The sequence below is a fragment of the Cydia splendana genome, chromosome 13, assembly GCF_910591565.1.
Source record: "Cydia splendana chromosome 13, ilCydSple1.2, whole genome shotgun sequence".
NCBI lineage: Eukaryota > Metazoa > Arthropoda > Insecta > Lepidoptera > Tortricidae > Cydia > Cydia splendana.
This window is the reverse complement of record NC_085972.1, coordinates 15072216-15086412: the sequence shown is the minus strand read 5'-3', so window position 1 is coordinate 15086412 and position 14197 is coordinate 15072216. Positions and strand designations below refer to the sequence as shown.

General features: G+C 40.1%; 1 protein-coding gene across 4 annotated transcripts in view; it reads left to right on the top strand.

Moving 5' to 3' along the window:
* The window catches only part of LOC134796210 (inositol hexakisphosphate kinase 3), a 73898-nt gene that overhangs the window by 52429 nt on the left and 7272 nt on the right, over positions 1 to 14197 (top strand). For 3 of the 4 annotated variants that reach the window (XM_063768243.1, XM_063768242.1, XM_063768241.1), the window contains 3 exons: positions 5849 to 5975; positions 8505 to 8628; positions 8940 to 9016. In XM_063768243.1, coding sequence (XP_063624313.1) covers positions 5849 to 5975; positions 8505 to 8628; positions 8940 to 9016 — 328 coding nt within the window. Of the gene's footprint in view, positions 1 to 5848; positions 5976 to 7374; positions 7657 to 8504; positions 8629 to 8939; positions 9017 to 14197 lie in introns of those variants that run through there. The other variant, XM_063768245.1, reaches the window with a different exon arrangement.

Sequence of the window (14197 nt, the reverse complement as noted above, 5' to 3'; positions counted from 1 at the left end):
TTTTGATGATATTATTGTTATTAATAATCCCCGGGCGGCGAATTCCCACAATACTACCAAGACTAAGGCTACGAAAATGGACACCGATTTGCTTTCTGTTTTGACATACAATGTCCGAACGTTGATGAGGGAAGAACGTCTCGTAGAGTTGGAGCACGCTCTGAAAGACATCAAGTGGGATGTTGTTGGCTTGTCGGAAGTACGAAGAGAGGGAGAACAGACTGTGGAAAGAGATCATAATGTGTTTTACCACTTCGGAACAGCAGGCGGGCTGTACGGAGTAGGTTTTCTGGTAAACAAGAAGTGGATAAACAACATAATTGAATTCAGGGGTTATTCCGAGAGAATTGCTGTATTGAAACTCCGTATAACCAAAAACCACACCATAACCGTTGTCCAAGTTTACGCTCCCACATCTTCCCATTGTAACGGCGAAGTAGAGAGCGTGTGAAGAAAACCGAGGAACGTGGAACATGGTCCTCGGCGACTTCAACGCAAAGGTCGGTATAAAGAGAGAACTGGATAACGACGATGTTATTGGTCAACACCTGTGGTCCACACGGACTTGGTAGTCGGAACGAGTGTACCACTCGCCTTATTCAGTTCGCTTTTGGGCAAACCTTAAAAATCTGCAACACATTCTTTTACAAAAAACCACATCGTCGTTGGACATGGGTTGCACCCGCCGGAAACATTCACAATGAAATAGATTACATTTTATCACCCAATAGTCACATAGTCAAAGACGTATCCGTTCTCAATCAAATACAGTTCAGTTCCGACCACAAACCGTTAAGAGTAAAACTAAGATTCAACGTGAAAATTTACAGACAACAGCTCTTCAAAAAACAAATAAGACACCTTGACAAAGATACCCTTATTTCAAACAAAGACCAATTTAATTTAGAACTAAGAAATCAGTATAGCCTTCTCGATAAAGTCGCAGATGTACATTTGTACAGGCAAGTACTAAAATAAAACAACCCAAACGACACAACAATAAACTAAGACAATCCACTATAAAATTAATAGAGAAAAGAGAAAGGAACAAGCACAATAGCAATCAATACGTAATATTTTCTTTTGTATCTGTTAGGGAGACCTGTTATTGGCTTTATGATTGTATCCTAGTTATAAGTTTACATTGTTTGTTAACGCTGTTGGTCTTCTAATAAAATAAAATAAAATAAAATACTCATTCCTAGATAGACAAGTAAAACGGAACATACGAAAAGATATAAGAGACTTCAATACAAAATTAGTTAAAATTGCCATAGAAACTCATACTTCCCTCAGATCCGGTTAAAAAATGGAAAATCATGGATTATGAGTTTACGAGATGTGGATGGAAGAAAATACAGCAGCAGAGACAAAGTGACCGAAATCTGCACTAACTTTTATTCATCGCTGTATTCGAATCCATCTGCCTCGTACACGAGTGATAACTATTTATGTCCTAGCAACATCCCTCCCATAACAGGTTATGAGGTCAATGCTGCTCTCAAAAGCTTAAAATATATACCAGAGAAGCCCAGGAGAAGATGGTGTAACGACTGAAGCCCTGAAAACGGGAAAAAATACACTAATACCCCACTTGACAAATCTATTTAACTCCATTTTGCACACCGGCGAATTTCCTCAAGATTTCTGTCACTCTAATATTATCCTTCTCCATAAAAAAGGCGACAAATCCGGCATCGGAAACTATAGACCAATTAGCTTAATTTCACATATTTATAAATTATTTATCAAAGTCATCGAAAACCGCATTGCCCCGCACTGCTGGACAAACACCAACCCCCAGAACAAGCAGGCTTCCGACCTAGCTTCTCGACAACAGACCACCTGCAAACCATCAATCAAATAATAGAGAAGTCCAATGAGTTCAAAATAACACTCTACTTTGCATTCGTGGAGGTAAGGCGTTTGACAGTGTTAAACACTCTGCCGTATTTTCTGCTATGCGTGAACAACAAATCGATAATACTTATGTTGAACTCATTGAGACCATTTACCGCAATAGTACCGCAAGTATCAAACTGCATGTTCCCGGCCCTAAATTCCGCATCCAAAAAGGAGTTAAACAACCCGCTGTCTCCAACGTTGTTTACCTCTTGCCTACAAGAAATCTTCCAGAAGCTGGCGACCAAGTGGGAAAAATGGGCATTGACGTCGGCGGAAAAAGGTTGACAAACCTACGTTTCGCTGACGACATTGTATTATTCTCCCACACAGCACCCCATCTACAGAAAATGCTACAAGACCTTAGCACGGCAAGTCTTGAAGTCGGACTCGAAATGAACAGGACGAAAACCCAAATAATGACCAATGGCGCGAAACGTAGGGTCACGGTAGATGGGCAGGATATACAGTATGTTGACGAATACACCTATCTGGGCCAGATAGCATCCTTCGATAACAGGCAGTCCAAGGAAAACGATCGACGCATCGAAAACGCCTGGAAGAGCTTCTGGTTCATGAAGGCGTAAATGACAACACACACCTTCAACCTTCCACTAGCACTAAAACGCAAACTCGTCGACATGTGTATTCTGCCTATCCTAACCTACGGTGCCCAAACTTGGTCATTAACAGAAGCTCAAAAGTCCCGACTCAAGATTTGCCAGCGAGCAATGGAGCGCAGTATACTCGGAGTCCGTAGAATCGATCGGGTAAGGAACACAGAGCTGCGCTCCAAAACTGGAATCGCAGATGTGGGTGTGAAGGCCGCCAAGCTCAAGTGGGATTGGGCGGGACATATCTGTCGGATGCACCCGGACAGATGAGCCAAAATAGCGACCGAATGGGCACCACAGATCACCCGAGGCAGAGGCAGACCAAAAATGAGATGGCGAAACGACCTGGACTCATTCTGTGGCGACTGGCGGGAGCATGCACAAAGCCGTGACGAGTGGCGAAAGACAGCGGAGGCCTTTGCCCAGCAGTGGGACACAACATTGGCTATAAAAAAAAACCATTGATAGAACGCAGCAAAAGTGCAATGCCCTGCTTACGAGTTCCATAAAATAATTTTCTGCAGAGCGGTTGCCAATATGCATAAAGGAAACGTGACTTGCTACATGCAGAGCCCAGTGCTCATAGAATCTGACCGCAATGGAGCTAATATGCACCATTGTATATCGTGTTATATGATCGCTCGCGGAACAAAGAAAAACCGAACCAGTACAACGCAATTACTCTCGATCGTATACATTGTTCAAGCGCGTTGCGGTTGCCACGCGGAAAAAACCATTTGAGCGGAAAATACCTGTATAGCAGAGCAGATACTACACCCTATAGAGCTTTACGGGACATTAGGTTCATACGGTACTATAAATGTTGATTATTCATTCGCGATGTAAGTACGCTCCTTCCCTGTTCGCCCGTTTTAAAGTAGGTACAAATGGTCTTGGTCGGCGCAGTGAAATAAGAGCTTGAATGTGAAACGACCGCGTTCCACCGGCCTTGGTGTAAAGTGTGTGTTGCCACTGTTGCCAGTATTGGATTGGCGAACCTTTTCGGTCGAACTCGTGCTTTATCGGAATCTGAGACTTTACACAAACAAAGCAATAATTACCTCAGTAATAGTTCCTTTTTTTTTAGCATTAGAAAAAAGGTAAACAATCTTGATGTGTCTTTGAATTGAAAAACACGTTTTAAAAATAAGTCACGGCAAATATGTAACAATTATGATTATTATGAATCTAATACGATCATTTATATTCTTCTGCTTTCATAAGTAATAGTTACTGATGTTTAAAAAGCGTTTTTCAATTAAAAGACACGTCAAGATCGCTTACCTTCTTTCTAATGCTAAAAAAAAACGAACTATAGTTGGTTTAATTTGCCTAAATCTTTGTGTTGCATAGCTTTCGCTAGTACATCAATGAGTTGCAGGACCATATTTGCACTGAAATTTCGAGGGGAGTTTCTGGCCCACTTAAATACAGTAAATACCTGCCAAACACTTCATAGACCTAAATCATACACCTGTCACTCTTAATATCCAACACACGTCATTCGTTGTTTAGGAGTTGTCGATCAGGTCGCAAGTAGAAAATTGCTTCTTCGGTCCATTAAATAATTGAAGTAGATTAAAGATTAGCTAGCGGCTCGTGCCCTAAGACTAGGGTTACCAGACGTCTAGATTGTTCCCGAGTGCTCAGGGAGTTTGATATTTTTTTAGGACTGCGGCCGGATTACAAAAGTATACCGGAAAAGTCTAAATTTTTCAAAGATTAAAATAAATACTGTGTTTTTAGAAATACTACACAGTACACTTAACTAAAAAGACTGTGTAAATTGTTTAGTGTGTAGGTTTCGAATTCGAGCGCCTTGCTGCGTGAGAGCCATTGTTTTTGATTGTTTCAAAATAGAAAGTTTGTCAAAACTTTCCAAATGTGAACCCGTGGTAACCCTATTTGAGACTGCGGTCAGCTGCGAGGGTCAACGCCACAGCCCCACGTTTTTTACTTATTGTGCCGCCGCTAGGTGTACGTATATCGGCATCGCGTGTCTGCTTTTATATTGCCTTTTGTGTGCTATATGCGACCTGTTTTGTGACAAAGACGGCATTTATAAAACGCTCACGATTAATGCAGTCGGGTGGTCGAAGGTTGGACATTAAAACAAGATTTAAAGAAAACTGCCTTTGTTTGCTGACAATACCTATTTATCGTGCGTGTTTAGCTGTATTTGGCTGTATAAAGGAAAAACGGCTGTCTAGATTGACAGATAGCAGACGTTAGTACGTAATCCTAACAAGTAACAACCTTATTTGCCGGTGCATCTCATGCATGCCTGACCATAAATGTAGAAAATAGTTATTAGCTACCTACTCTTAAATACCAGATTTATTTTAATGTCGCTCAAAAACGATGCTCTTTCCGATGTTGCGTTAGTTTTATGACGCAATCACCACGTGCATTTGTAGCCCGGTTCTACGGATTAATTATACCTCGTCGTCGCTATTTCTGAATCAGCTCTTTTACCGTTATACATCAAACATGTTTCGCTTTCCTACTAACCTTAGCAGTGGAAAGTTTACTTTGAGATAAGCTAATACTGATTCAGTGCTAGCTCGTAAAAAAGTGGACTGTTTTTAGCACATTGTTCTGTTATCAGATAGAGAATGTTTGGCAACGTTTGAATGGCTCAAGGCTCGCGGATATCAGTCAATACGTATAAATCTATTGTACTAGCAATATTATCGGGTGACGTCACAAATGACGACGAATAAAATTTGGACTAAATCAACAATATCATTGTTATTCTCATTCAAAAGTGAATGAACCAATTGTTTGTAAGACCGAAATAGATACCTAGTTGAAAATACGTTCTAGAGATTAAATAAACACTTGGTAGTGTACGCTAATATTTCAGCACGTACTCGTATGATTCGCTGTCATGGAAAATACCGGCGTTGCACGTTATAATGAGAATTCTAATAATATTTGGCTGCGTGCCTTTGAGGTGTCTGTCGTCAGATGAGGGTGAGGGAAAATTCAATAAGGTTGAGTTAATTATTTTACAGACGATGGGCTATATGAAGGTATGCCTTCCTACCTCAGGTCAGGATCTAACTATTTTTTTTTATCAAATAATGGATTATAGAAAAGTCGAGTAGGTACCTATAACCTTTTACGTGCTGCGCCTTTTCATAATCCATCATAGCGGATTAACTCGCATATAGGTATTCTATTAATGTCATGTTCTTATAGACGAACCGTCTGTGCTCTTTATCGATAAAGGTTAGGTATTAGCCGCATTCATAAAGCTGCACTGTCTCGTGCATAGCATGCTGATTATCACGTATTGATGTGTGTGTAAGTGTGTGTTGTGTGCGCAGGTGGGCGGGCACACGCGGCTGCTGGTGCTCAACGACAGCACCGTCATCAAGCCCCTCAACATCCGCGAACTGCATTTCTACATGAACATTCCCGAGGACATCCAGAGCTTCGTCCCCCGCTACAAAGGTGAGCATCCCCACGATTGACCCATAGACCTGTAATGCCCGGAACGCTTTTAAGATTCGCTGAATGCATCATTATCATTCATTGCATTTCACTTTTTTTTTAATTAATATTAATCAAAACGTTTTGTCTATGCCTCGTTTTTGTTTATACTTCGAATTGTGTTGTTTGATGTTATTTCATTTTGGAGCACTAAGGAAGATATTTTAAAGAGTCGTTCGCAGCTTTACGAGTGCATGATCGGGTCGCGAGTCTCTAGAATTAATCGGGATTCATATTTGAGACGCAATTCGAACATAGCGAATCTAAATATGTTAGTACAAGTGTTCGAATTCTTAGAATTATTTGATTGTCTATTACTGTGTCACGCATTCCGTTTGTGGTATTGCTACAATAGAGTTTAATTTTAATTATTCACAACTGAAGGTGTTCCACTTAAACAGTATTCCCGATGATAATCTAACCTTCGCAATTCGATAGCACCGGAGAGCTGTGAAATAAAGACCGACTACAATATTGTGATTTTTCTTTCCTTATTGCTCGCCTGATCGTGACCATCATTATAAAATGAGTATGAGTCTGAAAGAAGTGCGTGTATGTTGATATAAGCAAACCCGCCACCGCATTATTTTTTCCTAACGACTACTACATTTTTTTATTAATTAAGTTATCAATTTTTATGTTATCGCTAAAGAGTACCTACAGTAGGTATGTAATTTAATTTGTGTATTTTGATTAAAAACAGGTTAGGCACACGTCATGTGGATATGATTAGTTTTTAATGGGGTTTTACATTATTTTATCGTAATGAGTTAGGTTCGATTTTATTCTACATAAATGTAATTTAATGAGTAGGTCGTTAATTATGAATCACTAATAACATAGTGGTTTTATGTAATGACTTATAAACTCGCTAAGGCTAGCCAGCACAAATGTCATAGAAATACCTACGTATAAACATAACTTCGTAGTATTGGCAACTAAGATACGATATAATATAACGTCGTTGATTTTAATACGAATTTGCATGTGTACGAAACGTCATAATAGATATTGACGTCGCAGCGATGAATTGCTGCGATTGAACGATTAAAGGAATCTTGTATGGCTGGCTATGGCTTAGTTAGGGAATGCAATAAACCGGCCAAACTTCATAACCGGTTTCGGTTACGGTTATGCCCGAAAAATAACCGAAAATCTGTTATAATCGGTTACGGTTATTTTCGACAAAAAATGATAAATTTACAATTAAGTAATTTAAAAAATACGAAAATAAAGGTACCTACAGTATTAGGGAATGTGAGTATACAGTCTTCGTTTTTAAATAAAACACACAAAATACAGTAAAGTAGAATATGACCTTGGACGTGGTACACGAATCCAACCAATAACCGAAAATAACCGTAACCGGTTATTCGAGTTTCCAATAATCGGTTATGAAATTTTGTCAAAATAATCGGTTATAACCGAATATTTCGGTTACGGTTATAACCGATTTGCATTCCCTACTATGGCTAGGCGAGCGCGGGCGGGCGGGTTTGCGCGCGAGAGCGGGAGCGTCAGCGGGACTGGGGTCAGGAACACAATATTAGTTTCCTTGTTGTCGCAAGGGCTGCGGCGCAGCGGCGGACGGCGCGGCTCCGGCGGCACTCCACACTACCGCCCCTAATAGCGCCCTATAGCGGTAAATTTACATTTTGGGTTTGTAAACCTTTACTTAAACTACACCCACACACACAACCGACACACCATCACAATATAATAAGTAAACTAAATAACTGTAACGCCAAAAGTTAAGAAATGTCCAATGTTTCGTTAACTAAGCAAACCAGTACGAGGGTTGTTCCGAAAGTTGTTAGCTGCTCTGGCTCTACAGAGATAATACGATCCGCAGCAGCTAACAACTTTCGGACCAACACTCGTATACCTAGTATGCACCAATAAACACACTGTTTTGTGTGGTGGTTGGTTACAATCCATTTTACATGGCTTTTATTTGTTATATTATAACGTTTGGCACTCGGGTGTCGCTGTCGATGCTATTAGATATGTATTTGAGCAGGTTTTAAACGATTGTTACTATGCATTACTTATAATATTTTTGATGCTACACACACCATGTCACACACATCTATATCAAACACCACTTTAATAAAAAACAACTACACTAGACAAGCAAACCACAAAAGATATACAAACCCTTTTTAAAATGTAACCTTTGTACCTTCACTGTTTCATTAAAATGTTTGCTGTCAACTTGCACAGTAAGTTTAATGTTGCCTTTACAATATTGTTTATAAAAAAATATAAAATGTTGCTACGATCCCAATACGTCCGAGAGACGCCTTTTAAGCCAGGTCAACCTGGTAGATTTGAGAAGAATATAAAACACATGGTTTCATATTCCTTTCCATTAGATCTGATCCTTGTTGAATTCATGAATTTCTTGTTCCTGTCGTCACAGTAATTGCTGTTTATAAATAGTCTAGTTAGCGTCTGTTTCCAATGCTGATGGCCAGCTGTTTGTTGCAGGGGTGATGCAGGCCTCCATAGCCGGAGGCTCGAAGCCGGAGAAGCGGTACTCGCCATGTTTCCGCGAGGAGAACGGCCGCAAGGCGTCGCTCGGCGGCAAGCGCAAGCGCGACGACGTGTTCAAGTGCGTATCCGCGCGACGGAGCCGCGACCCAATCCTTGACACTTGTCATGTGTCCTTTATCATATTTCAGAATTCTGGCGACCGTCGGCTGCCGTCGCCATTATTTCATATTACATATCCCACTAACGTCGGTCACTCCGCGCCCGTGACTGTGACCCGCGTCGCTCGCTAGTGGTAATGATATTTGATTGAAATCAATTACATATAACAAATTACACCATCAATGTGTTTCATTGTTTTATTATTTATTTATATTTACGAATGCTGAGAATGTTGGTGGAAAGCTACAATGTGACCTTTTGCTGTTGCAGATTTAAAGTTCACCGAAATGGCAATGCTAGCGAAGTGCTTAAGAGCATAGCCCACATGGACAATTCTAATAAACAATGTAAGTATTATCTTGGTATTTCATTGTTTGGTCGCCTTAATATAAAGTGGACGTGTCACATAATGTTTATTGAATTGAAATAAACATACCTTTGAAATTATGGTTTTAATAAGTAAATTAGTGTCGCAGTTTCTTTCTTTGACATGAGAAGCTCTATCGCTGGGAAATATTCTAACATCTGTCTGTCCTACTGTAGATAGGTATAAATAAATGAGCGATTCTTTCGTTTTAAATGCGAACAATGGGTAACATATCACGCGATCAGCATTCCTACGAGCAGTTTCATGCAGTATTATCGATCTCTTGTTTAAAATAACTGTGACGGTCAGCCGGATCAGCTGAGTTCAGTAATCTTTGTTGTAAAACGTGGAATCGCGTAATCGGATGACGAAACACGATAACACGCCTATTTTTATCTTCGCATGAAGGTGCTTATATGTGCTCTATGGCTATGTTAATAAAGAAGGAATCGAGACACACATAACACGTGTGATTAGCGCGGTTTACAAATGCGTGTGGCGGCAGAAACTGGGTTACAGTTCTAATTTTGGTAATTGTTAGAGTATCGCGTTTATCCTATATACGTTTTTGGTATCGAAATATTAACGTACGGTTGCAGTACGTATCTCTACCTAATCAAAACCAGATGATTCATCTGATTCATCTCAGCTTAAAAAAGACTTGTCAACGGACGGCCATATTGCTCAGCTTACTTGTCGGCTCAAGTCAAACGAAATGGGATCCTAGGGAAGTCTATTTAGACGAATATGCCTAAAGTTAAGAGCGCTCTTACAAGAAAAGTCGAAATAATGCAAAATTGATGATACTAGTCGACGAAATTCAGGACTTTGCGCTCATTATTAGAAACAATGAGTACTTGTTCCAGTAAAAGCGTCTTCTTATCTTTATAAATATCGTTGTAAATATTAGAAAAAGGACTTATTAAATTAGTAATGATTTTTTTTCTGATGGTCGTTTCCGAAAAACCCCGTGAAGCACTGAATGGCGAGCTCTTATTTGGAAATGTTGAGAATTTTACTCTGCTAAACCTGGCTATTTTGTATTACTAATACCCTGTACTTTAGGCATATCAAACTATATTTTTCCTACATACCTTTGAGAAAGAGAAAATCAAAGTAAAACGAACTCGATTTTCTCTCCGAAACAAGTGTCAATTCCTACGAAAATCTACTTAATATCGAAGTCATTTTCATACTCAAGCAATCTGCAACGTTTGCTTATACTGTTGGTATACATTAGTGTTTATGAAATTCTACTATAATTTTTTGGCAATTTTTTGAAAACTACTCTATATTACCGATGACGCGCGCTGCGCCAGCTCAGTGCCGCGGCAGAGCTTGTAGAGGCAGGACGTGTGTCGGTCGGCTCCGCACATTTTCAACGGCGACGACGAGGTTTTTTATCATTGTGTGCGGCGGGCGCCGTGTAAAACGCTATACTGTGTGCGTGTAAACCGCAACGAGAGACTTTGATCCTAGCACTGTTTTTATAGTATTATAATTTATAATGGTACAGTTTAATAAACTACCGGACAGGATTAAAAATATTTGAAACGACCTGACATTCTATATGTATTTATTTGACTCAAGATAGTACTCAGGGTCTGATGATGGAGCCGGAAGGTGGTCACCGGTACCAATCAACCATGCAACTAAACCACTTCGTGTTTAGGCTCGTTTTATTCATCTCAACAAGATCTTTGACACAAGATAGTACTCAGGGTCTGATGATGGAGCCGGAAGGTGGTCACCGGTACCAATCAACCATGCAACTAAACCACTTCGTGTTTGGGCTCGTTTGATTCGGCTCAACAAGATCTTTGACTTAAGATAGTACTCAGGGTCTGATGATGGAGCCGGAAGGTGGTCACCAGTACCAATCAACAATGCAACTAAACCACTTCGTGTTTAGGCTCGTTTTATTCGTCTCAACAAGATCTTTGACTTAAGATAGTACTCAGGGTCTGATGATGGAGCCGGAAGGTGGTCACCGGTACCAATCAACCATGCAACTAAACCACTTCGTGTTTGGGCTCGTTTGATTCGTCTCAACAAGATCTTTGGCACAAGATAATACTCAGGGTCTGATGATGGAGCCGGAAGGTGGTCACCGGTACCAATCAACCATGCAACTAAACCACTTCGTGTTTAGGCTCGTTTGATTCGTCTCAACAAGATCTTTGACACAAGATAGTACTCAGGGTCTGATGATGGAGCCGGCAGGTGGTCACCGGTACCAATCAACCATGCCACTAAACCACTTCGTGTTTAGGCTCGTTTTATTCGTTTCTATAAGATCTTTGACACAAGATAGTACTCAGGGTCTGATGTTGGAGCCGGAAGGTGGTCACCGGTACCAATCAACCATGCAACTAAACCACTTCGTGTTTAGGCTCGTTTGATTCGTCTCAACAAGACCTTGGACACAAGATAGTACTCAGGATCTGATGATGGAGCTGGAAGGTGGCCACGGGTACCAGTCTACCATGTAACCCGAACCGGGATCCCTTTGTTTCCCATAAACTTATTGTTTCGAATTTCGATAGTCAGAAATTGATATCCATATAATTTATGGACATAAACATCAATAGTCATAATTTTTGTTAAGTATAACGTTTCATAGTTCTAATGTTAAACATCTATAATAGTAAACGCTATAATCACAAAAGTTATAAAATTGTTGAGTATAACATTCAAAGGTATATCAATAATTATTAAGAAATATTTTAAGGCATATATTTTATCGGACTAATGGTCGTTAATCATATCGTTTTAATGTCGTCTCTTTGTTTCCCATAAACTTACTGTTTCGAATTTCGATAGTCATAAAATGATATCCTCTAATATTCTAATATTTAGGATATTAGAGGATATAATATTAAACATTATGACTTTCAATAATTATGTCAAACAAAGGGCCATTTTAATGACATCCTTCATATAAAGAAAAATGAAATCTGTTTCCTCAGGTAGGTTCGTTAGTTACCTTGTGTCCCTTAGAGCGGAAATAGGAGCCCCGCTAAGCGGGGCTCCGTCGACTCGTTGGCGGGATGAAATGGCTTAATAAACTACATGAAAAATAAGAAATGGCGGGAAATCAGTAAACCAAACAATAAAACATCTGATTCCTCAGGTAGGTTCGTTAGTTACCTTGTGTCCCTCAGAGCGGAAATAGGAGCCCCGCGAAGCGGGGCTCCGTCGACTCGTTGGCGGGATGAAATGGCTTAATAAACTACATGAAAAATAAGAAATGGAGGGGAAATCAGTAAGCCAAATAAAAAAAATCCCCAGGTAGGTAGACAAGCATGCAATTTGTTTTGTTTAATTTTATAACTATTGACAATATGACTAATAAAAATTGTGATGGAAAACGATATGGTCTAAAAAAAATCGGAACTTAAAATTTAGAGAATTCAATAGATCCCCTACTTATCATTATAACCTGCAATAAAAGACCTTACAACGATTATTGTAAGCAAGTTTATTGCCTTCAATATTATGTAGTGGTATACCTTCTGGACTTTGAATATTATGAGTAACAAATTTTATGACTAACAATAATAGTGACCTGCAAAAATCGGAACTGCAATTTATATTGTTAAAATTTATGACTATTGACAATATGACTAATAAAAATTATGATGGAAAACGTTATGGACTGAATAAATCGGAACAAAAAAATTATGGGAACCAATAGAGACCCAACTGAACCACTTCGTGTTTGGGCTCGTTTGATTTGTCGCAACAAGATCTTTGACACAAGGTAGTACTGAGGGTCTGATGATGGATCCGGAAGGTGGTGACCGGTACCAATCAACCATGCAACTAAACCACTTCGTGTTTGGCTTCGTTCGATTTGTCGCAACAAGATGTTTGACACAAGGTAGTACTGAGGGTCTGATGATGGATCCGGAAGGTGGTCACCGGTACCAATCAACCATGCAACTAAACCACTTCGTGTTTGGCTTCGTTCGATTCGTCGCAACAAGATCTTTGACACAAGTTAGTACTCAGAGTCTGATGATGGAGCTGGACTGTGGCCACGGGTACCAGTCTACCATGTAACTGAACTACTTCGTGTTTGGGCTCGTTTGATTCGTCGCAATAAGATGTTTGACACAAGATACTACTCAGGGTCTGATGATGGAGCTGATGATGATAGACAGGTACCCGTCGCCACCTTCGCGCTCCATCATCAGACCCTGAGTACTACCTTGTGTCAAAGATCTTGTTGAGATGAATAAAACGTGCCTAAACACGAAGTGGTTTAGTTGCATGGTTGATTGGTACCGGTGACCACCTTCCGGCTCCAACATCAGACCCTGAGTACTATCTTGTGTCAAAGATCTTGTTGAAACGAATAAAACGAGCCTAAACACGAAGTGGTTTAGTTGCATGGTTGATTGGTACCGGTGACCACCTTCCAGCTCCATCATCAGACTCTGAGTATCACCTAGTGTCAAAGATCTTGTTGAGACGAATCAAACGAGCCCAAACACGAAGTAGTAGTAGTAGTAGTAGTAGTAAACTCTTTATTGTACAAAAAGACATATCAAAAATAACATACAATTAGTAAGAAGTACAAAGGCGAACTTGTCCCTTTGAGGGATCTCTTCCAGTTAACCTTTGAGTAGATGAGAGGAGAAAGTGAAAAGAGGGTGACAAATGCAGCAAAATGTACAACAAGGTACCAGAAAGAAGTTGTTTAGTTACATGATAGACTGGTACCCGTGGCCACCTTCCAGCTCCATCATCAGACCCTGTGTATCTTCAGTGTCAAAGATCTTGTTGAGACGAATCAAACGAGCCTAATCATGTTACTACATGGTTGATTGGTATCCGTGACCACCTTAATCATCATCAGATCCTCAGTACCAGTTCGTTTTTAAACCCTCGTTGATACAAACTTTACAACCTATAGGTACCAAATGCAATGACGAAACATGTAAATAAGCGAGTAGGTACCTATAATTTCTTTCGAGTAATATACCTTCATAAGTACGAGTATGGGGCTATTCATAAATTACGTCGTTTCAAATGGGAGGAGTGGGGGGGGGGGGTCTGGACATCGGATGATGGTAACATGACGTAGGAGGAAACAGATTCATCCGAAGCTTGATTTTTGGATGATTTGAGGGGTGGGGAAGGTCAAAAATCGTCA